Source organism: Vidua chalybeata, chromosome 1 (genome assembly GCF_026979565.1).
Source record: "Vidua chalybeata isolate OUT-0048 chromosome 1, bVidCha1 merged haplotype, whole genome shotgun sequence".
In the NCBI taxonomy this organism is placed as follows: Eukaryota; Metazoa; Chordata; class Aves; order Passeriformes; family Viduidae; genus Vidua; species Vidua chalybeata.
The window spans coordinates 34,997,895-35,020,261 of record NC_071530.1 but is presented as its reverse complement, the minus strand read 5'-3'; the positions used below and the strand labels follow the sequence as shown (position 1 = coordinate 35,020,261).

Sequence of the window (22,367 nt, the reverse complement as noted above, 5' to 3'; positions counted from 1 at the left end):
CCAGACCTGCCTCTCTGTGAAGTCCCCAAATGCCTGATTTCTGACAATGCGCTGCGTTACATCCTAACATAGCAAACTCTTATGGAAAGTGTTGCGATTTTTGATAGGGTATATTTAAAACTACAGGGAGACTTCCAGCAAGCTACTTTGATGCTTTTTATTTTGCGCCTTGTTGACATAACAATGTTGCTAATGTGAAATGACGAGCAGTCAGTGCGCATTAGGCGGCTGTGTGAGGAGCTGGGCAGTCTCCCTTGTGCAGGGACGGAGACCCGACGGGAGCGCAAAACGCGATTGTGCTGCCTCGTTACAAACAGCAAATCTGCACAGCCAAGAGTTATGCAGCAGCCACGTTAGCAACTTCTCATTGCGAACTTGGGTGTTGCACAAAGATGCTTTAGATGCCAGCAAGGCTCTCTGCCCCAGTGACAGAAGCAAGAAAAGGTGCTTCTCTACAAAATGGAGAGAAATACAAATACGACCTTAAACTGCAGGCTGGGATAAGAGCCACAAAAGTGATAGAGTCTGTGACTGCTTGGAAACTTAATTAAGAGCACTGACACCCACTCAGTGAAAAGTCTGTATAAGTAATGAATTTTCCCTGTATGTGCAGCCTGTGATGGAAATGAGTCTGAAATCTGTTGTCTTCTGGATGACTGACCCTGATTTGTTTTTAAATAGAACTATGTTTTCACTAACATAATTCACATTACGTGGGGCAAAAAATAAGATCCTGTGTTATTTTGAAAGATGCCTGCTTTGAAAGCAAGGGCATACTTTGGACAAGGGTGTATTAGAGAATTAAAATAGAACTGGTTGGTCAAGGGATTGTAAACCTTTATAACAGCTCACCATTTGTTAGGACTTAAACTGCTGAAGAATTTTAGAATGCTCATTTGATGGCCACTACCTGATTTTTTTTTAGAGTCTAAAGCAATCTGGCAGCTGTTGGCAGGAATATTCCAAATTTTCCTACATACAGCAAGAGAAATATTTTCAATTCCTTCCAGGCCTATTATGCATTTGTTCAGTTAAATGACTGAAGGGACCATACAGCTTAGTAAAGCTTTGAAGTGCAACTTGCTTTTATGCCTGTGTAGGGAATTGCTATTTCTCATAATCCAAAAATAAAAAGTAAATTTACTGGAGAAAAAGGCCATCCCAAATCCTTGACTCAAAGTTGGACTATTTTGAGTAAATTCTTGAGAAATTTTCAGCATGTAGTTAATGTAAAAGAAAAAAAAAAAAGCAATCTAGAGCATGGCTTGCTAAATTTTAGCTGCTGATCAAACTCCTCTTGGATATCTTGTCAGGCACAGGTTAGAGGGACAGAAACAATCACAGCTGGATGTGGCACCTTCAAGCAGTAAATTGGTGTCATCATCCATTGGTAGTTAGGAAAGAGTCAAGCAATTTGAATTAGGTCTGATGAAATGTCCAAACGATAGGGACACAGGGATCTGCCATGGTTTTGTGCTTTATATTCAGGAACAGTTTTTGCTTTCTAATTTCTTAATACATGCAACCTTGTTCTTGCCTGATAAGTCATGCATTAAAACTATCCAAATTGTCAATTAAAAAAAAAAAAAAACCTTTCAGTGTTTTCTTAGATGGGAACAGTATTATTATTGTGCCTTTCAGTTTGCCGTCTTTGTTCTGTGCCTGCAGCTGAATGAATTTTGCTTTTCATTTCTGTTTTTGGAAGCATTGCTTTTCTGCAGGGTGCAGAGATCACATGTCTCTATGTGCATAAAATGCTGGGCTTGATTTGTAAATGGAAATACAAGCTTGTCTCAGGCACAAGAAACATCTTAATCTGAAAGTTAAAATAGAGGTTCAAAACCAACAACTAAGCCCTGAACTGAGTTTTCACAATTGTAACAGACCTTTCTTTTACCACCCCATTAAAAATATGGAAGAGTTGAGAATAAATGATGCATGGCCCATTCCATATATTTTTCCTTTCCTAATAAGACAGCTGTGGTCCAAATCTGAGGACCCTTGTTCATATGCTGGCTCTCTGATTTTTATTGTTAATGCTTCTTGCAGATTAGTTCACTTACTCTTTCTGGTTGCAATGAAAACCATTTATTGAAATCTTTAAATGTTACTGAAATAGTTCAGCAGTATTAGCACAGCTGGGTTTCTGTTTTATAAAAGCACAAAATATAGTGAGGAATAGTCATCCTTTAATACAGAAAACCACATTATATGTCTTCATAAAAGGTTTAATGTGCTCTCTGGACCTTAAAAGCAGCTCAAATCTCTTTTGAGAGATAAATATTAAAGAAAATGCTGTCATCACCAGAATGTAGTCCAAACATAGCAGCAAGGAGTTTAGCAGCCTGTATTTCTGCAACCTAAAGCACCTGTTAAAGACCAGCTTTAATCTGAAGAAACCAAAGAAGTGAGGGCAGAAGGATCAGGCTGTATGATCAATAAAACTGATGTTCTGACCAAACTACTGTGGAGGTCTGAGATGAAACCCTAGTGTTAACACTACCACACTTGTTTTTGTGGACACCTGTGCTGTCTTGAAAGCATTATGTTGATTGTTACCAGCATTAATAATGGTACTATTAATCTAGGACATTAATAATGGTAATATTAATCTAGGACAATCTCAGGTGTGCTTGAAAAATTGGGAATTAGGAGAGGTTTATTCTTCACGCTCTACAACACTTTGATCATGTCTGAGCTTCAGAGAGCTTGACAGTTATACCAACAAAGCTCGGGAAGACAAGCAAGAAAATGTTTGAAAGATGAGTCTGTGTGATGTATCTATGGAACCTCACTGAGGTGAATGAAAGCAAGGTGTGCTGTTCCTTGCTCCATCCTTGCTTGCTGAGTAATGAACACAGCAGTTATGCTCCTGGGTGAAGGTTTGGCCTCATCAAGCTGAAGTTTTGCCAGCTTCTGAGTCAAATCAATACAAGGCAAATTTTACAGCTGAATGCTACTCATCACAGCATGAGGTGAATGCTCTTCTGGTGTCACTGCTGACTGCTTGGTCTCACTGAAGTTTAATGTCCTTAATATCTGCTTGAGCATTGCTTCAATTTCTTGCGAAGAGGATCTGTATTGGTGGCAGCTGACTTGTCATGTATCACCTTTTATTTTATTCATGATGATGACTAGATATTATTAAATTTTTGAGCAAAAGACTATATTGTGTAGAAAACAACTTCTGCATAGTGTGCTAGGGGCAGAACTATTTGTAGACATACATCACTTAAAATGTCTTAAATGGTGAGTTGCTGGAAAGGACTTGCTCTACGCAGGCATAGCACCTTCAGAACTTTGTCATCTGGTATAAATCTTAATTGAGATTAACAATAACTACTAATTAACATTTTGGAAACTTGCATTAAACCCAAAGGGTTTTAATATGTGATGTTAGTGGCATCTCTAGCATTCCCTGAGAAAAAGTTGCAGGGCATTAAGTGAACAGCAATTAAAAGAGAAGTGTGAAGAGCAAATATTGGTTTAGTTCAATAAACATGAGTTAAATTTCAAGACAGATCCTTACTTTCACCCTTTTTTTCTCACACCAATCCTTTTTATCACCCACTGCTTCCTAGTGAGTGCTGCACTTTTGTTATAAACCTATTGTTTTGTTTTTCAATTGACAGAGAAGACAGAGAAAAGAGCAAATTCAGTTGTACTGTTATAAGTTTTGGCATTACTTGAACACTAAATTGTTACAAGAGCTTCAAGATCTTAATAGTTCATAAAACTGAATGCTTCATTTTGGTAATTTTTTTTCTTAAAAAGACAGCAACTGAAAGCTGTATTTGGTGAGCCAATTTTCACATAATATGTAGCTTTGTAAAACTATTAATTAAGTTGTGCTTAATGTCTTCAGGTTATTTTGGCAAATAAGGAAAATAAGTTGACTTTAAAAGTCAACATTTATTTGATGTAGGATGAGAAAGTTATTTTTTTGAGAAGTAATTTTATTGTAACAGTCAAATTCTTGAGCTTTATAAAAGATTATTGCAGTACCAAATTACAGCTTTCAGAGAAGTACACAGTGTTATTCTGGAAAAAAATAACAGAATAAAACCCCAAGGAATCTAGAATGAGTTACTATGAAAATCTTCCTTTCTTTGGACTCTGTCATGCTAGGCTGAGAGTGCTTTGTTGTGGATGCATAGCTATTTCAGTTTTCTTGGGCTGGGGGGAAGGAAGGCTCCAAAGCACACTGAATTATTTATGCCTGTCTCTATTTTCTTAAGAGCGTGCCTTGAGCCTCTGACACTCATGTTCATGAGGTGGAGGATGGGATACTGCAGTCTCTATTCCACGTGTTAATCTCTCTTCCAGCATTATTTGTCTGTTCTTTCTTTTGTAAGTGAAAATGACATCTAAATGAAGTTTCCATTAGATTGTCACAACCTCTATGTACAGATTTAATAGCAATTTTATTCTGCGTTGAGCACTTTAAATTTCTGATTGTAGATAGACATTTATTCTAACAGTACAAGTTATTCTAACTGGAATTTGTGAGCTTTTTTAATGTGTCAGCATCTGTAAGATCATCATGCTGTGAAACAGAAAATACTCCAGAGTAAAATGTTTCAGGTTTTGATATTTTCAACCTGAAAGTTGGTGGTTTATGTTTATCAGGATTTATGGGTTAGATTTATTGAGGTGGTGCTAGGCATTAACATACTCCTGTTCACCCTATTTCAGGAGCATAGTGATGTTCAGACACGTTTATAAAGCCCTGATAATTGCTGTACCTGTTGTTTCCCATTGTGATATTTGGAGCCAGACATTTGTCCAGAGAAGAGCAATGAAGCTGTGAAGAGTGAGTCCTACGAGGGGCAGCTCAGGAAGCTGTGGGTGTTCAGCCTGGAGAAAAGGAGGCTCAGGGGAGGCCTTATTGCCCTCTACAATTATCTGAAAGGAGGCTGTAGCTGGCTGGGGATCATCCTGTTCTCCAGGCAGCCAGTGACAGGGGAAGAGGACATGGTCTGCACCAGGGGAGGCTCAGGTTGGAGATCAGGAGGAATTTCTTCACTGAAAGACTTGTTAAGCATTGGAACAGGCTGCCCAGGGAGGTGATGGAGTCACCATCCCTGGAGGTGTTTGAGAAACCCCTGGATATGGCACTTAGTGCTGTGATTTAGTTGATGTGGTGGTGTTTGCTCAAAGGTTGGACTCGATGATCATGGAGGTATTTTCCAACTGTTTTGATTCTATGATTGCCCAGTGGTTGTTACTCCTTTTTTTCTGCATTAAAATATTTAAGAATTCAGTACTGTCTGTTTTACTACTGACAGCAGTGGTGATATATTCATACAATTAATTCGGCTTGTCAGGTGTTAAATGGGACTTATCACAATGAAAAAAGATCTTAATAAAGGAACTTGTTAAGTAAGTCTTCTTTATAGTGTCAGAACACAGGAGACGGGGAAAGAAATATGACCAGGTAGAATATTGCATCCCTGCTGTAGCATGTTTTTGTCAAATAAAAAGATAGCAAGTGGAGTATATTAGGTTGTGGCTGCTGCTCAGAACTCTTTTTTCAACCTTTGTGCCTGCAGTGATTTGAGGTCGACTGAGCATGCTGCCTGTTAACTCCCTGCAACTGCAGCAGTTGTTACATAGTGGCACAGCATAATGAACAGCTCTTTGTCTATTTCCAGGGCTTCCATGTGCAGAGTGATGTTGGATGTAGCCCACAATGGTCTGTACAGTCCCCCTCTGAACTTGCCCATCTATGAGTGTAATGGTTTGCATTCGAGACATATGGTGTAGGTTTACCTCTGTCTACACCAGAATCTAGGTCTGAGGTATGGTATGCTGAGAAAATCAGGCCACTATGCTTAACATGCTCTGTGGTGAAGAACTGTGTGAATGGGCAGCAAACTGAGATCTATTTGCAGTCATTCCCTGTGTTTTCTAAGGTTTTCAGGATTACCTTTCACTGGAGGAGCAAACTCTGTGAAAAAAAGTGTAGGAATTATAACAGTAGGTGGTTTTATAAGCCAGGCCAATTTATCAGAGGTACTATGAAGGAGTGTTCCTTTCCTCCTGTGGGTGAAAGGTGTTCATTCAGTATTGAGCTGTGTAAGAGGGCAAAGCAGTGGCAAATATGTGAAAATCAGCATGAGGAGAACCTGAAGCTGAATAAAGAAAAGAAGAACACAAAGCAGGCAAGTAGAAATCTCCTGCTTAGATAGGTGGCTGCTAACAGACTGTTTTGGCTACGTGATGGAGGAAGATGAAGTACAGTAGAGCTCTGAAATGGCCATCCTTGTCATATTCAAAATGAACCAAATGAGGTTCAGGGAAAAAGTGCTGCCTAGCAAACTGAGTAGATTTAAACTGCAGTAGACTGCTAGATGGCTTCCTTCTCTAAAATGTCACCTGGGATGCTAGTGCAAACTCCTCCATTGACAGTCATGTTTTCAGGATAAGGTTAAAGCATTTGACATAGTGTTTGACTGTTACTTGCCTGTATGAAATGACCTCTAGTTGAAATGACCTCTAGTTACTGGGCAGCTTGCTCATACTTGTGAAATATACTGTGTATTGAAGGGAACTCTAGTTATAGAGGAGCTTACTCATACTTTCATGCTTAAGCAGCATTATCAAAATGGCAAGTTTGTTTTTGGTTCAGTAACTGTTGGTATATTTAAGGGAAAAAAAAATTCCCACAATACACTTACTCATACTTTCATACTTAAAAAGCATTACCAAAATGGCAACTTGTTTTAGGTTCAGTAACTTGGTATATTTAAGAGGGGAAAAAATAAAATCTCACACATACAGTTGAGACTATTTCTTTCAGCGAGGTTTCAGAATTCTAATGGCATTAGATACCTACAAGCTTTTAATTCTTTTCCCTATCTACTCAGACTGCAGGTATGTAAATGTCTGCCTTGCATATCTTCATATTTGTTCAGTAACAGAATGCTGAAATATTTCATGTCTTTTAAAGCTTATCTGCCAATAGGTTTAGGTATTAACTTAATAAAAATTAGTATTGTATATAATTTTAACCTTTCTTGCTAGGCTCTTGGATGCCTAATATTTTTCAGCTGTGTCATGTATTTCAAATAAATCTGCTTAGTTAGTGTTTGGAATAAAGGAAATGCTTCTTTTGAATAGTGAGATCCTCACTAAATCTGCAAGTTGTTCAAAATTTTGGCTCATTTGGCAATGTATCAGAATACAAATTTGTTGCTCTAAAAGATAAGTTACCTGAAGGCAGATGGAAACTCTTAAGAGTGCTGGAAAGCAGTTTCATTGACATCACCAACACTGCAATACTCAGAGTAATTCAAAACAAAGTACTGAAGGGTTTCATTAGTGATGAAGGTTGGGCAACACTCTGCAAACACCCTGCAAACACTCCGGGTTCCAGTTAAACCACAGGTGCTCTGAGGACTTGCAGGTGATGAGTGGCAACTGAAGTGGGGCTTTTTATCTTGAATATGTACAAGACACTCCTGTAGAACCAGTAATGTCCCAGATTTAGAGGCACAATAGGCAGATCTGCAGCCCAGCGTCCTCTGACAGATGTGTTTTATCAGCTGAAGTAATTCCAGCTCAAAGTAGCTTGTCCTTTCCCACTGGTGAAAACTCTGCTTATGAAAAGGGATTTGTTTGTTTCCTAATGCATTTTCAGCTCAAGTGGATGAATATAATTTTACCTAAATTGAAAGATTGTGTGAGTTCCCTGGACAATTCATTGCCTCACATTGTGTTGGCAGAGGGCACTTCTAACATGGAACTACTTGACCTTTTTTTGCAAGGTTGAGCATCTGTGTGACCTGTTCATAGTCCACAGGAAAACAATTACCATTTTATGGATTACAGTCTTTATAGAAAAGGAATTCTTCCTCTGTTTTATTATCTGCTGTTCTCTGAGATGTATGTATTCAAATGGCCTCTTAAAAAAAAAAAAAAAAAAAAGCCAAATTTGAATGGTTTGAAGCATGTGCAAGCTAATGGTAAAAAAAGCAGCTTTGCATACTTCCCCATGCCCAGCATTGTCTTGCAGATGAATATGAGGGGGAAACTCATGGACTGGTTGTTTCCAAGGAGTGCAAATACGTGCAAATATTTTACTTCTTCAGGATATTGTGGAAGATGAAGAGAAACATGTTTGTTTATTTGGGGGCTGAGTTTCTATTGCTGTAATAAGAACTATGAAGAAACTTAGACATCTGCATTGAGTGCTTTTTAAACAAGTGATAAACACCCCACATTTTTCTTTTGCAGCCATATGTGCCAGAAGTTTTCCTGAATGGTGGAAAAAAGTCAGATATGGCAAAGTACACAAGACCAGCTACAGTAGTGCAATAGTCCTGAAACAGTTTATATTTTTTTCTTAATATATTGACATTGCAAACACTTAAAATTTTTGTATAAACATTTCATATTGGCCTACATAAACAAACAAACAGCAATCAATTAACTTCAGGTAAGAGCAGCAATGCAGACAAACTACAGAGAAAATAAAGTGCAATTAGTGCTTCAGTCTCTCTCCCATCTGAGTAGATAAATTGACTGACAGTTTTTGATGTAATTGTGCTGTATCTTTGTTCTGTTTCCAGTTATACTGTTGTCCTCTTTTAGGAATCCCTCAAACATGTTTTATCTTTCCTTTTTAAAAATATTAAAGTGCATGCGAGCAGAGGGAGTAAATTATTTAAAGTTATTCCGTGTTTCTGCACTTGTCTGAGTCAGCAGAATATATCTAGGTCATATGTTCCTGAGGAGCTCCAGTGCAGAGTATCTTCTTCCAGTGGGGACTAAGCAGACTCATCAAGGCACAGTTGTCTTGCCTTTTTTCCTATTTATGCCTTCACAAAGCTTGGGTGAAAAATGATGCAAATTATTATATTTTAAAATTTTAATTCAGACAAGCTTCCTTTGAGCTTATCCATTCTTCCCTTATCATTGGACAATCAACTGACACAGAGAGTGCATTCCCTCTTATCTACAGTTAGTACCAGCAGACTGAATGATTCTCTAATGTATGCAGTTATGAATAAAAACCCCAGTAGTTTTGTTTATACTTTCTTTTGTTTCTAGGATGGCTGCAGCTCCTCCAAGTTACTGTTTTGTAGCCTTCCCCCCGTGTTCTAAAGATGGGCTGGTGGTATTTGGAAAGAACTCTGCACGGCCCAGGGATGAAGTACAGGAGGTGGTCTACTTTGCTGCTGCAGAGCATGATCCAGGGAGCAAAGTTGAGGTAAGGGTGAATTGTTGCATTCAAACTGTGAGAAAATCACTGTTATTGGAAGAAATGAATACTGTCTTGTTTTACCATCAGATTGTGAAGTCCTTGCTCACTTCAATCAAATCTCTTGAGTAGAAAAAGAGAAGATTTTTTTAAAAGTCTGAAAATGAAACTCACAATGTAACTTTTTTAACTGGGGAAAAATCCATGACCTGTACTTTTTCCGGCAGACAGGCAAAACTGTTCACATCTCAGATTCCTGTGCCATGTAGTCAATTGATTTACTTTTAAGGGAAAAGTATCCTGGCTAACTGGAACTATAACTCCAATTTTTGGAGTTTGTCACATGCTAAATGAATTATTCTCATTCATGATTGTTGTTTGGCAATAGTGGGGCCTAGCTATGCTACACAGGTTGAAAAACAGGCAGCCAGAAATCTGGGACTTGAGGAACTTGTGCTCTAATAAGGGAATGTGAGAGGAGGAGAATGAGAGTGCACAAGCTTTGTAAGCCAGACTTGACTCTTGTATATGCCATTGGCGCTGTTGGCATGTTCTGCAGTTGGGCACCTGCATCATGGTCAATTTTTAGTGCTGTGGCTTTTCTCTGAATCCAGGCTGGATGTGGAGTCCTGAAGCTGGACACTGGTGCCATGGATGCAGGTTGAAAGGGACCCTGCTGTTGGTTATTGTAATTATAGTCTGTTACTGCAGCCTTGTTTTAATGACAGGAGAAATGGAAGTGGAAGTGTAAAGTGAAGGTGGATTGAAGAGACTGAGGCACCAGAAGGAAAGACAAGGATCTGTGCAGGCAGTCATTTTATCAGAGGAGACAGAGCCTGATGTGGCACTGCCAGGAGCTTTTAGAGTCCCAGGTTCTTGCTCTGTCTAGCAGCTGGGGAAGCAGAATCTGTGAGGTTTCCTGCATTCAGCTTCCTCCTACCCCTGGCTGTGCAGAAGGCCAAGGACAGGAGGTGTTCTGCACCAGGCTGATGTCTCTCATGCAAACACATTCTTTGTGAATCTAGTTGCACTTACTCAGAAGATATCCGAAAGCCAGTGCCAATTTTAATGCTGTTTTTCAAATGGGATGATTTCCAGATTTCAAAGGTTTGGTGCTCTTCTTTCTAACAGTTAATGTTCTCTTAATTATTTTTGCTGCCAACATCTAGTACAACTTATGCATTATTAAATGGTTTAATTTTGGATATAAAGAAATCCCCTCCCCCAGGAGCACTATGTACAGTTAAGTGCTGTAGCACCTTGTAGACATGTGCTGGCATAGGTAACACAAGTGTGACAATAAGAAAAAAAGAAAGCTTCAGAGCAGTTTGTTTTAAAACACCTCTTCATAGAACAGGAAAAAAAAAAAAAAAGAAGTTCTATTATTGGGGAAGAAGAACTTTGGAAAGCTGCTCTGTTTTGTACCCTTAGTGGACAATAATTTGTAAGAACTTACTGTAAGAGTTCTTGATTCTTTTGGTCTCTTTGCCCCATATCTTACTCTTTGATGAGATTGTTATAATTTGCTGAAGCATATAATTAAGCCATATATAATCTATTATGATTCCTCTTTCTCACCATGATTAACTGGCTTAGTGCCTTTTTTAGAATTCAGTAATGAACTCAACTCCTTTGCCAGACCTTTCTTTTAGAAGTGGGAAGCATAATTCCTTTTCATAGCACAACACAGTTTGTAGATTTAGTCTGCCAACAAGGATTTGCAAGCATTCTGCTTAAATGCTGATTTTTTTTTTTTTAAATCAAGGTAAAGTTTGTTGCAGTATGGTGAAAGATGCACTTTTTAGATGACAGACTGGAGTAGGCATTTTTTTTTTCTAAAGTAGGGACTTAAGTCCTAATTAATGGATACTTTGGCTTCTGCTGGTCTATGCTACTAAGTAATTCTTCACTAGCTAACCTGAGGTTTTTCAAGTAAAGTTGTGTACAGCAACATACAGGCTCCAGATGTTTGCCAAAATTCTTCCTGTTTCCTCCTAGCACAGGATAAAGAGAGCAGTGCAAATAAATGCTTATCACTGCCTCTTCATCACACTCAGCACTATGTATTGTTAATGTGTGTTTTTTTTTTTTTACTCATGCATATTTCAAGTAGAGTAAGCTGGTTAAAACACAGAACTGATTTTATTTGTTTTGTTAGGTCTAAGGTAGCTGTCTGGTAGCTTTGCACAGTCCTTGTGTATTGGTAGCGAGTGATACCACAAAGACAAGAAAAGCTTTAAGGAAAGGCTTGAATCCAGCTGCTTCCCTTGTTAAGTACCAGGCATGCAACACTATCTACCTCTTAAGCAAACTTGTCAGAGGTAATTAACTGATGGGGGCGTGGAGAGGAGTGTCAAAGCTTCTATATGTAGCTATGACATACTCAGGGTTAATACTTTGTTCTTTAAAACCCGTGAAAGCTACCAAGACATGGTTATTGTTGGTGTAGGTTTTCTTTTTTACTTCAACTTTCCTTCCCTTGCACTTTGTAAAACAAACTAAACAGCTCTGAGAAACTAAATGTATGATATTTACAAATGGAAAAATGTGGTCGATCAATTCCACACTACAGTTTTTCTAAGTCAGTAATCCTTTGTGCATCTGACTAGATTTTTCTTCTCATCCATCCTAATGTTTGGGTTTCTTTTTCCCAAATGAGCAGCTTTTCTCTTCATTACATATTGTATATTTGCCTTGGTTTCCTTACCGTCCATGGACAATGATAGTGGACTTGGTTTTCATTATGTTCTATTTTTTGCACACAATGTGGTTCAGTGTGTGTCAAATTGTGCTTACCTCTTTGTGGCTGCCACTCATGTTCTGAATTTCTGTCAAGAGGTGGTAATGACATAGGTTGTTCTACAGATCTCTGTCAGGGAGTTTGTATCCTATTTATTTCCTATTTCTGTTCTGTGCTGCTCCTGTTTGCAACTGTGATAATACACAGTGTAACCAAAAGTGGCTCACAGTAATTCAGTGAGATTGTTGCCATAAAGGAATCAGGCTGGCTGTGCTGTACAGCTATCGGTTAGTTTCTGGCAGGGTCTCAGGGGAACTTAGTGAATACTGCAAAGTCATTTTCAGCCTGATCTTTGTGGCTCAATCTACCAAACAAGTAACCCTGCAGCTAGCTCATCAACATAATTCCTTCCCTCCACGTCAGCAGGTTCCCAAGACCCTGAACAATGGGGCTTTTCATTAAAGGTCCCTTCTGTGTATGGGACTTTTTCTCAAAAGTTTGTTTTTTCCTTGCATTGAAATTTTGCAGAGGCAGATGCTGGTCAGCCCTCTTCCTTGTTGTAGTGAATTTGTGTGAGCAGGTGAAGCATTGCTCCCCTAAGCATAAATAAGGTCCTTTTTTTAATTCCTCTTCTAAAAGGGCGTTCTTTTTTTTCCCAGATGTGGATTTTAAGAATTTGTCATGTTAGTGAAAATTAAGATGCAAGCCCCTCTGTCTTATTTTCAAGGTAGATTTTACTTGCTAGATTTATTTTATTCTCTAGTAACCTGCTGAGGTTTTCTTTCTGCTGAGGAAGTCTTGGCTGAATGACATTTTTGTGGATGAATTTTCCATGTGTATTTTTTTTCCCTTTTAGATCCACCTTCCTTTCCTCTAATTTGACCTTATATTCATGATTTCAAAATAGTCAGGGTTTCTTGTTTCACTATAGAGCTGTAAAAGTTTTTTTACCTTTACAGCATGTACTTCTTATGGAGGAATGGAAAGGGGAAAGTAGAAAGGGTAGACTAGCAAAGAAGTCTATAAAACTGTGGAATATTCAAAATTTTTCTAGTATGTTGATATTAAACACAGATCTGGGCTAAAAGCCAGCTCTCTGTGGGGTAAGAGGAATTTTTTTGTTCCCTAAAACATCATTACATAGTTATGCCTTAGTTATTTTTTTTTTTTCTCTGTTGGTTTTTTTTTTTTTTTTTTTTAAATGGCTATCATTCTACCTCCCCTTGCTCCGAGTTTTCAGAAAAGCAGTAAGATTTTTTCTGTACACTGGTCTGAGGACTGCAGACATAAAAACTCACCTAAAGGAAACGGATGGATCCCTGCCTAATGTTGCAAGACAGTATAAAGCTTGGAAAGCAGACTTTGACTGTATTAAAGTTGGCTTTGTATCACCTGGTGATCTTAATCCTGGTGTTTGTAACATGATCACCAGGCATTACACCAGTGCTGCAGTTCAGTTCTGGGGTGCTTTGGTTCCCCTTTTTGCCAGTTATTTGGGTTATCTGCATTGTGTCATGGGCAAGGCGTTCAGAATCTGGTAACAAAAGTCAGTCAGCAGCAGGATCTACTGAGAATTTGTTCTTTGGGAAGCCTCCAGATCAGAGTGGCAGTGCTAACTCACAGTCACATTGCTGCAGGTGTGGATGTAAACCTGGGCACCCCCAATGACACTTCCATGGGCAAGTGGTGCCTGGCAGGAAACCTCGATGAAACACAGCAGTGTTTGTGCCTATGATGGAGCATTCTGCTTACTCTGTGTCGACAAATGAGGTTTTAGCCTGAAGATTTGCAGTTCAGAGGTGGTTTAGGAAGCTGCATTCCTGCCTCCCTGCTGCGACACGACGCTGGCTGGTCAGCAGCAGAGCTCCTGCACACACAGACTGGGGGCCCAGGCCACCTTGCTGGAGCTCACCCTGAGACTTCACCCAGAGGTAAAGGAGAGGCACCACACAGGCAGACAGCAGCTAAGAAAAGAAACTGGTTACTGCCTTCAGCTGTCTATTGCTTGGCTAATGTGAGCATTTTCGCTCTTCTGCTCCATTGCAGGCCACTGGCCTTTACACTCATGGGTTTGACTTTGCTTCGTAGCGCAGTTCACAACCTGGCAGCACTTCAGAGGTAGAAGCCAAAATCTCTTGGATGTTTCTGCCCTCTCAGAGCCTGTTTTCACTGTAGGAATGCTGCTTAATTGTTCTCTTCTGCTCCCAGAGCAAAACTGGTTAGCTTGAACTATTCTTTTTTGTTCTTAATCTTTGTAATTCTCCTTTTTAATTGTTGCAGACAGGAAGAGGAGAGGAGAGTATTCGAATTGTGCGGGGCAAAAAATCTGCCAACTCTTCCACCTTGACCCAAACCATTTAATTGTGTCAAAACATATGAGTCAACAAGTATTTCAAATGCCTAGGATATGCAAGAGTTCCAAGGATATCTCTGTGATGGGCTCTTTGTGGCTTCTTTGAAATCTGTTTCTTACTGTTTTAAAGCATTAAATTAATAGGCTTCATCCACATTTCATTTTTGCTTTTGCTTATCACCCAGGAGACTGCTAAATTTGTATCTTGGAAAACAACAGGTGAATTCTTGACTGCTAAATCCACTCTGACATACAGTGTCTCTGGAGAGTGTTCTCAGCCGTGGGTGCCTTGCTGCACTCTGTATTGTATTTGATTTGTTTAAAGATATTTAAATTTCATTTTGTGGTGCACTTTTCCATACAGTGGCTCACATGCCTGAGGCTCCTCGGTGGCTTCATAGAGCAGGTTAGAGTCAGTCAGAGGGTGCAGATAGTTTTGCTATTTGCCAGGGGAACTGTTTAGCTTTTTCTAGCTTCTGTAATTATTTTTTTTTCCCCTAGAATAAAATCTGTCATCCTTACACACTGCTAGAGATAAAATTCAAATTTTTTAGTTATTGGTTGCAATGAATACAAACAGCTGGGAACAATATGCAAACACAAAGCATATGTAAAGTGCACTAGGGTCTTCATAAAAAGTGAAAAAAACTGTTCTTAATATGAAGAAGAAAGAGACACTTTACTGTGGCAGAAAATGGCTTTTTTCTCTATTTGTACATTTAGTAAATGCTTTTATATCTGGCTACAATGTGAGGATACAAGGAGTATCCTTAGTGTGTGTTTCTGAGAGCTGGGAATTGAGAATTCATCCTGCTGAGGATTCATCCTGCTGCTGGACAGACTTCTTCTCACTCTCCTGGTTTGACCATGTGAGCACTAGAATTGGGGCTGACTGCTTGAGAGGTACTCAGGCTGGATTGGCCCTGGTGTATGGCTGTCCCCTTCACTCTGGCACAAGTTCTGCTGCTGTAGGAGATGTCATGACCATGTTTAATGGGTGTGGTAAAATCATCTAGGTGTCTTCCACTCTATACTATAGTTCTGCTTACACTGAAAGCAAGCAGTGGTAATAGCATTCGTTAACCACCTCTTTTGTATTGTGCACTACTGCTTGCATGTTTCTCTTTCCAAGGAGAGGTTATTCCCACTTCTTTGAGCTCTGCTAAATTTGTTTCAATAAAGAAGCAGCAGAAGAATTGTCTGTAAAGCTCATTGCTAGGCACATCTGCAATAGATAATCTGAAGGGCTCCCCTGAACAGCTCTGTTCTAGTTTTTCAGATTTCCACTTCACCATGATGGGAAAGCCCAGGCAGCCCATGTCACCTGTGGAATCACCTGTCTATACATTTCTGACCAGGCTGTCAGTCTCAATGTCTTGATGGCCAGGGGGGCAGCAGGCTGTGAGACTGCCTCAGCATCCCTCTTTTGGAAAGGGTTAAAAAAGCAGCCATGGTGCAACTTACTGAGTTGCTGCAATCATACAGATATTTCCCCTATTTTCAGTTATGTGCTATGGTATGGCAGTGCTTGAAGCAGTGAAGCAAAGAGTTAATTCCAAGTTCAAGCTGGAATCTGATGGCAGGGAAGGGGGTTGGGGTGGGATCTCTTTTGTATCTGGAATCTTAATGCCCCTTTTCAAAGATCATTTCTTTCTAAAACATTCCCTGACTATTGCCTTTGTTATCCAGGGCTGAAGCCTATGTGATTTCATTGATATTTCATAATGACCTGACTGACAGTGCTAGGAATTGGGCTTCTGCAGCCTTGGTACAGTAGAAACTGCACAATAGTTTCTTTTCATTAATGAAAGAAGAAATCTCTTGTGCTTATGACTGTCCTGTCTGGTTTTGGAATACCTCCAACTTATCTGCATGCCCTAGCTAGGCTGGCAGATACATTTGTGCCTTGTGCTATTCTTAGAATTCCTTGATAAGATTCTCTTCTTGATACTGTAAGTGAAATAAAAGAAGTAGCATTAGTTCCCAGCCTGTTAAATTCTCTTTAAAGTAGTTGGCTGCATCTCTTGTGTGTGAGGTCTCTCTTCTTCAGTTTTATATTTTCTAATGGGAATTTACTGTCACAGGGCAAGATGCCAGTTATGCCACTTTCAGGGCTTGAATTCCAGAAAATCAATGGAGCCTGACACCACTCATTCTTAGCCTTTGCCCCCAAATTTGTCAGTATTCTTCTGGTTTTAGCATTCATACTCAAAGAAAAATGTTAGTCCAGCTGAGGCTTGGCATTTCAGGAATTTTGAAGGCAGAGTTAGTGGCAAGCAGAATCACAGCAGTACCTGATGTCTGTTTTATTTGTCATTGCCTAGTTTGGCCCAGTGCTCAGTGGAACAGGCTGCTCTGCTGTTGTGCTGGAGGGATTTGCCAAGTCTGTGGGGTGCAGGAGTGGGGACAGGGATTTTGGAATTTTTGTCTGCTTTTGAAATCCTGTCATCATCCGAGCTCCCGTTTCTAGAGATTTAGTGGCCAGTGAGGGTTTTTTTGGTGGATAGTGTTGTCTTTCCCCCACTATCCCACTATTTCTTTTTGTGCTTCAGCTGATGAGAGGTTATGTCCTGCTTTCTGTGGAACAAGAAGCAGTGGTTTGCTGTGTTGCAAATCCAGTGTCTGGCTCTAGTTGACCTACCTTTACAACTTATGTGTCTTGGCTACAAGTGGATAGTCCAGTTCCTCTTGTTTCTTGGGAAAGGGTTTTCTGATGTTATTTTAAGGGGGGGGGATGGTGAAATTATGAAGTAAGAGCTTTATGTTTAAAATTAATAATCTATTGTCACCTCTGGACCCTAGTTTTTTGAGAAGTTCATACCTATTATTATAAATATGAACCAAGCTCCTGCCTTTATATATATATCCCATTGAGTGCCTACTTTTATGCTTGCTGGAGTAAATAATTATAGTGGGAAGGTAAAATGTCATCAAGACTTATTCAGCAATGTCAATAACCATGACAAATGAATAAGAATCAAGTCAATAGTAGTTTTACAAGACCTGTCAGCAACTGTCAGATTGAAATGGTTTTTCTATTACTTAAGTCTTTTGAGACATTTTATATAAATAAGGCAAGGCTTGAATATCATCTGTGTACCTGAGTTATTGTATGGAAACTGAATACAGCATGAAAATATGCTCCATGTTCTCTTCTTTTTTTTGGGTTGGGGCTCATAAAGAAGCAATATTGAAGGTGACAGCTGTATTTTGAGGTGTGTAGTGTTGCCTATGGATGTTTTCTGGCCTCTGATTACATAGTTACCAAGCAAATCCACTTTTTTTCAGAATGCTCTGAATTCATCAAGCAGGAATAAACAATTTCCTCCTTCCCTTTTCTCAACTGCTACCATTGACAATAAGATCTTTGCAATGAATAGCAGCTTTGGTAGTGCTTGCTTTTGGAATGAGACACCAAGTAATAAGTGATTGGTAGCAAGGATAGCCTTGCAAATATGTTTTGCAGAGCAAAGGCATTCAGCATGTTTTTAGCTTAACTATCACTTTTCAGAGTGTTATCATTTTTCTTTCTAAAAAATCAAAGAGTCAGTGTAAGCAAGCTTGTATAATGGGGCTATTCAGCCAGAAAATGCTATGCAAAGTGTGGGTGGATGGAGTACTGAAGTCTCCTCCACACTGTGTCTAGGTTTTTGCTGTAGGATTGAGAAGGTTCAGGGATGGCTCTGCAGGATGGCTACAGGCAGCTGACCACCTATGACATGTGGGGGGCTGAGGCTGCAGACCTGGGGCCTGATTGCTGCTCTGGTGTTGTCTTCACATGTAATCTTCCCCTGCTGCTCCAGCTCCCCCTTTGCACGTCCAGCAAATACAGTTATTCTCTGTTCACACACATTTGTCAGGTGCTTATCCAAACAGCACTGACCTGAAGCTCTGAAATGAAATTGTGCAGAATGTCAATAATGAGATTTGTTTGTTGGCAGCTCAAAAGGAGTTGGGGGGAGGTGTTTGATGAGAAATATCAGTTATGGCATAGTTTGGTTACACAATGAAGCAAAGAATGAACTGTATAAAGAGTTCTTATTAGTCAGATCTTAGCTTCTGGCCAGTGCCAAATGTTGTTGCACCTTGATAGATGAGGAATTTGCCTCTACAAAATCATAGTGTATTACTATATAAGCAATTGGTCAAACAGCCTGTCAAATATTAGGGATGTTCTCCTACAAATACAACAGTTATTTGTCCCTGACAGGATCTTCTTGCCTAAGCCTGTCTTTAGGCTGAAAGAGTTCACTGCCCCTCTGCTTTGTGGTGTTTTGTCGTGTTTAGTTTTGACCTATTTGCACACATTACCTAATGAAGGTGGCAAGCTCATTTCTTGTATCCCTCTTGCATGGTCAAAGTGAAGGACTCTGAAAATCTCACTTCTGACCAAAGATAGTCTATTGCACATTTTAATTGCATGCTAGAGGAACCATTACTGCAAAAAACATTGCTCAAGACTGGAGGCTGAAGATGATCGTGCTGTATAATCCTTAAAGGCAGAAAGAAAGGCTAGAAAAAAAACAAAGCTTCTTAAAGCTCTGATAATTTTGGGCTGATTTCTTTGGCTTTAGATTTTAATATTGACACAGCCAGGCAAACAAGGCAAATAAATTTTAGTTCATAATTCCATTCTGATGATCCTGTTTACTTTGATATACCTGATCAGATATTCCTCCAAAAGCCTGTTGCAGATTACTTCCTGTAAGGAAGGTGTAACAGTAGGAATGCTGGCCTTAAGAGATGCCTCATAAATACAGACAATTTTAGGTTTCTCAAAAGCAAATTCTGCAGAGTTTGAGCCATGAAAAACTTGATGAGAACTGGACAGTAAAATGTAAAGTCCACTTCTTTGGTTTGCATAAATGAATGATGGATCAAGCTCTCATCCATGCTGTCTGGGAAAACAGTGCTTGTTTTGAAGGCAAGTAAATGTATTTGAAAGGTAACATAATTTCTTTCTTCCTTCCAGTTGCTATGACCTCTCTGCAGCCTTCCTTTGTGTTTTTGACTTATCAGAGTACATTTGCAGATATCTAATTAAAGTAGACCATTTAAAATAGTAAAAACACCACTTTAGGCAACAGCAATATCCATGTTTTACTTCTGTGATTGTTTATCAAAGTGGTTTATTATACCATTGAATCTTTTCAAGGCTTGTGTTTTTTCCTCTTTCTGCCAGTTGTCTCGGTTTGGGGGCAGCTGCAGGGGAGGCAGCAAGGGAGAGGAGGAAGCTTTCTAATGTATTTTGTCCCAGTACCATTGCTACTCTATGTATGTATTAAAGTACTGGAGATGGTGCTTAGGGGAAGTAGTAGAATGGTTTGATTTTGTTATTATATACAGGTATGATCTGTGTTTTATTAATATGACAGTACAGTCTGTCTCCTGCTGATTTCCACTGATTCTAGCATTTGGGTCCTGCTTGTCTCTCGGAAGCCTGCAAGCATCAGCACATGTCGTTTCCCAGACGTATGCAATATAAGAATGTGAAGGTTCAAACATGACACTTAAATGTTGTTTAAAAAAGTACCTTGTTCATTTACAAAACATGGAAACATGGACCTTTTAAATAACGTGTGCCCTTTCTGTAGATTGAAGTCTTGTGTTGCTTCAGTCACAGCAATAGATGAAGTGATTGCTTAACTTTCTCTCTCCCTGCTGTCTCTGCAGTGCACGTACATCGAGATTGATCAGGTACCCAAAACTCATGCTGTGGTGCTGAGCAGGCCCTCCTGGCTTTGGGGGGCAGAAATGGGAGCTAATGAGCACGGAGTGTGTGTAGCTAACGAAGCTGTCGTGACCAGAGAACCAGCTTCTGAGTCTGAAGCCTTGCTGGGCATGGATCTTGTCAGGTGGGTGTCCTGCTGAGCTGTGACCAGCCTTTCATCATCAGCCTTAGATGATGCTGGTACCAGGTAACAGCTTTGTGGTGTTGGCATAAGGAGATTTTAAAACAATATAACCAGGAGAGGTAGGGCTCCAGATACAGCTGAGTGAAAACTTAAAACACTTGCAATCTGAATTTAGCTACCAAGAATGTGCCAATCTGTTGTGGGTTCACTCAATATACCTTGTCTACCTACCCTGCAGTCCAGCAGTGGCTATTCTGACAGGGTAAGAGATATGATTACATTGTTAGAAAGGAACTGCTAACTAATTTGTAATATCAGATTTCTGGTGTGCCCTTCATTCTCCCCCACTTTACAACAGCCTACTCTGACCTAAAAAGCTTATTCTGGGCTTATAGCCAAGTGTAGGCATAAACAAACTACTATGCCTTACTTCAGCCCATGCATTCCAATGCAAGCCATTGCCCTTATTCAAACGCTGGCACACAAACTCCTGTGAATCTGTTCATTGACGGCTGTCTGCCCAAAAGGCTTGTGCTGCACTGTAAGTCTCAGCCTGCATGCTGATCTTGTGGTGAAGAGAATTTAAAGGAGGCTTGAGTGGGGGATGAAAGCTGAAAATGAAAGAAGAGAGAATGTGTGAACTTATTACAAAGAAAAATGAAGCAAATGGACTCAATTCAAAGACCAAAACAGGACAACAGCTGCATATTTAAGCAAATCAGTCTTAGACAAAATAGTTCTACTGCCCTTTGCCCTAGGATACTTAATGAGCTGACTGAAGCAGTTACAGGTGAATTCTCATTTTTCTTGAGGACTCATGAAAAATGGAAGAGGTTTTGGTTGATTGGAAAAAGTTAAATGTTGTGGCTATGCTTAATATTGTTAAAAAGAGTTGCTGTAAACCAGCTTAACCTCATTTCCTGAAAGGGAATAACCTCAAATATCAAGGAATTGATAAATGCACAGTAATAACTGGTAGTCAAGAAAAATCCCGTCAAACCATTCTACTTTACTCCTGCAATGAGTTAAGATATTTTATAGATAAACGGATAGGAAATAGATACCTTGACTTTTAAGAGGATGTTAAAACCTTCGAAGTTATTCTCATGAGCAAGCTGGGAAGTATGAGTTAGAAGAAATTGTTGTTAGGTGCATAGCTGCCTGAAACTGTAACTGTTCTTTAACATGTCTCTGCAGAAATAGTGTCTGCTTCCAGCTACCATCAATCAAGAGGAATATGGGCCAATTGAAGAGAACGCAGAGGAAACTGGAAATGTGATCAGAGAGCTATAAAATCTGGCCAATGACAAAATCATGAGGGAATTTGGGTTAACCTTCTCTTTGGTGTTTTCTCTAAGCCATGTATATACTGCAGGAATCTGTGGAGAAGCTGTACCTGAGAGAACTAGTAAATTTAATTGCATCAAAGGAGGCTGAGTAGATGTTGTAGAGGGGTTGTTTAAGGAAGTATAGGACAACCTGTTGTGAAGAAAAGGACTTAGATGACTTTCTAAGCTCCACTTTTATTTTTTCTGTCCTACCACAGTCCTTTTGAAACTTTAACAAACCATTGGTTTAAATGTCAAGTTCTACTTACTTCTTACTCAGTTATTACATTCTCAAAGGACAGCTTAACATTCAAGTATATATGTTATCCAACAGCTCTAGATTTACCCACACTAGCAAATCAGGACATACCAAAGTAAGGAGGCACTGCCATAAACCACAAGTAATCATCACCTGTAGGTGCTACCCTCCTTCTCTTCCTTCTTACCTGCAGAAGAAATTGTAGCTCAGATGCAGAGAGAGGATGCTTCAGGCAAGGAGAACCAGCGATGTGTTGTTACCATCTGCTGATTGTTCCAGCCTAAGTGATTCTTCCTCTGATTGTGAAGACTTGGCCAGTTGAATTAAATGTGTCTATTCCATGTCACCTCATAGAATAGAGAGCCATCAAGTACAAAATCAATCTCTATAGGCTGCAGTGAAGCAGCTGGAACCAGCTCTGCCTCTTTGATGGAGTATCACAGCATGTCAGAACACTTGAATGATTCTTAAGAAACTGATAAAGTTTGTTGTGATGGACTTCAGGGTTAGAAGTTGGTCCTGTTCCATGCAGGCTGGTCCCTATCCCAGTTAATCTAAATGGAGAACATGGACCTAGTCATAACATTCAGAAAAACTGAGAGAAAATATGCTCCAGTCCAAATTCCT

General features: G+C 39.6%; 1 protein-coding gene across 2 annotated transcripts in view; it reads left to right on the top strand.

Moving 5' to 3' along the window:
* SCRN1 (secernin 1) overlaps positions 1 to 22,367 on the top strand; it is a 38,533-nt gene that overhangs the window by 1,940 nt on the left and 14,226 nt on the right. For both annotated transcript variants that reach the window (XM_053949296.1, XM_053949287.1), the window contains exons 2-3: positions 9,055 to 9,214; positions 19,972 to 20,153. In XM_053949296.1, coding sequence (XP_053805271.1) covers positions 9,056 to 9,214; positions 19,972 to 20,153 — 341 coding nt within the window. In that variant the 5' untranslated portion in view covers position 9,055. The remainder of the gene's footprint in view (positions 1 to 9,054; positions 9,215 to 19,971; positions 20,154 to 22,367) is intronic.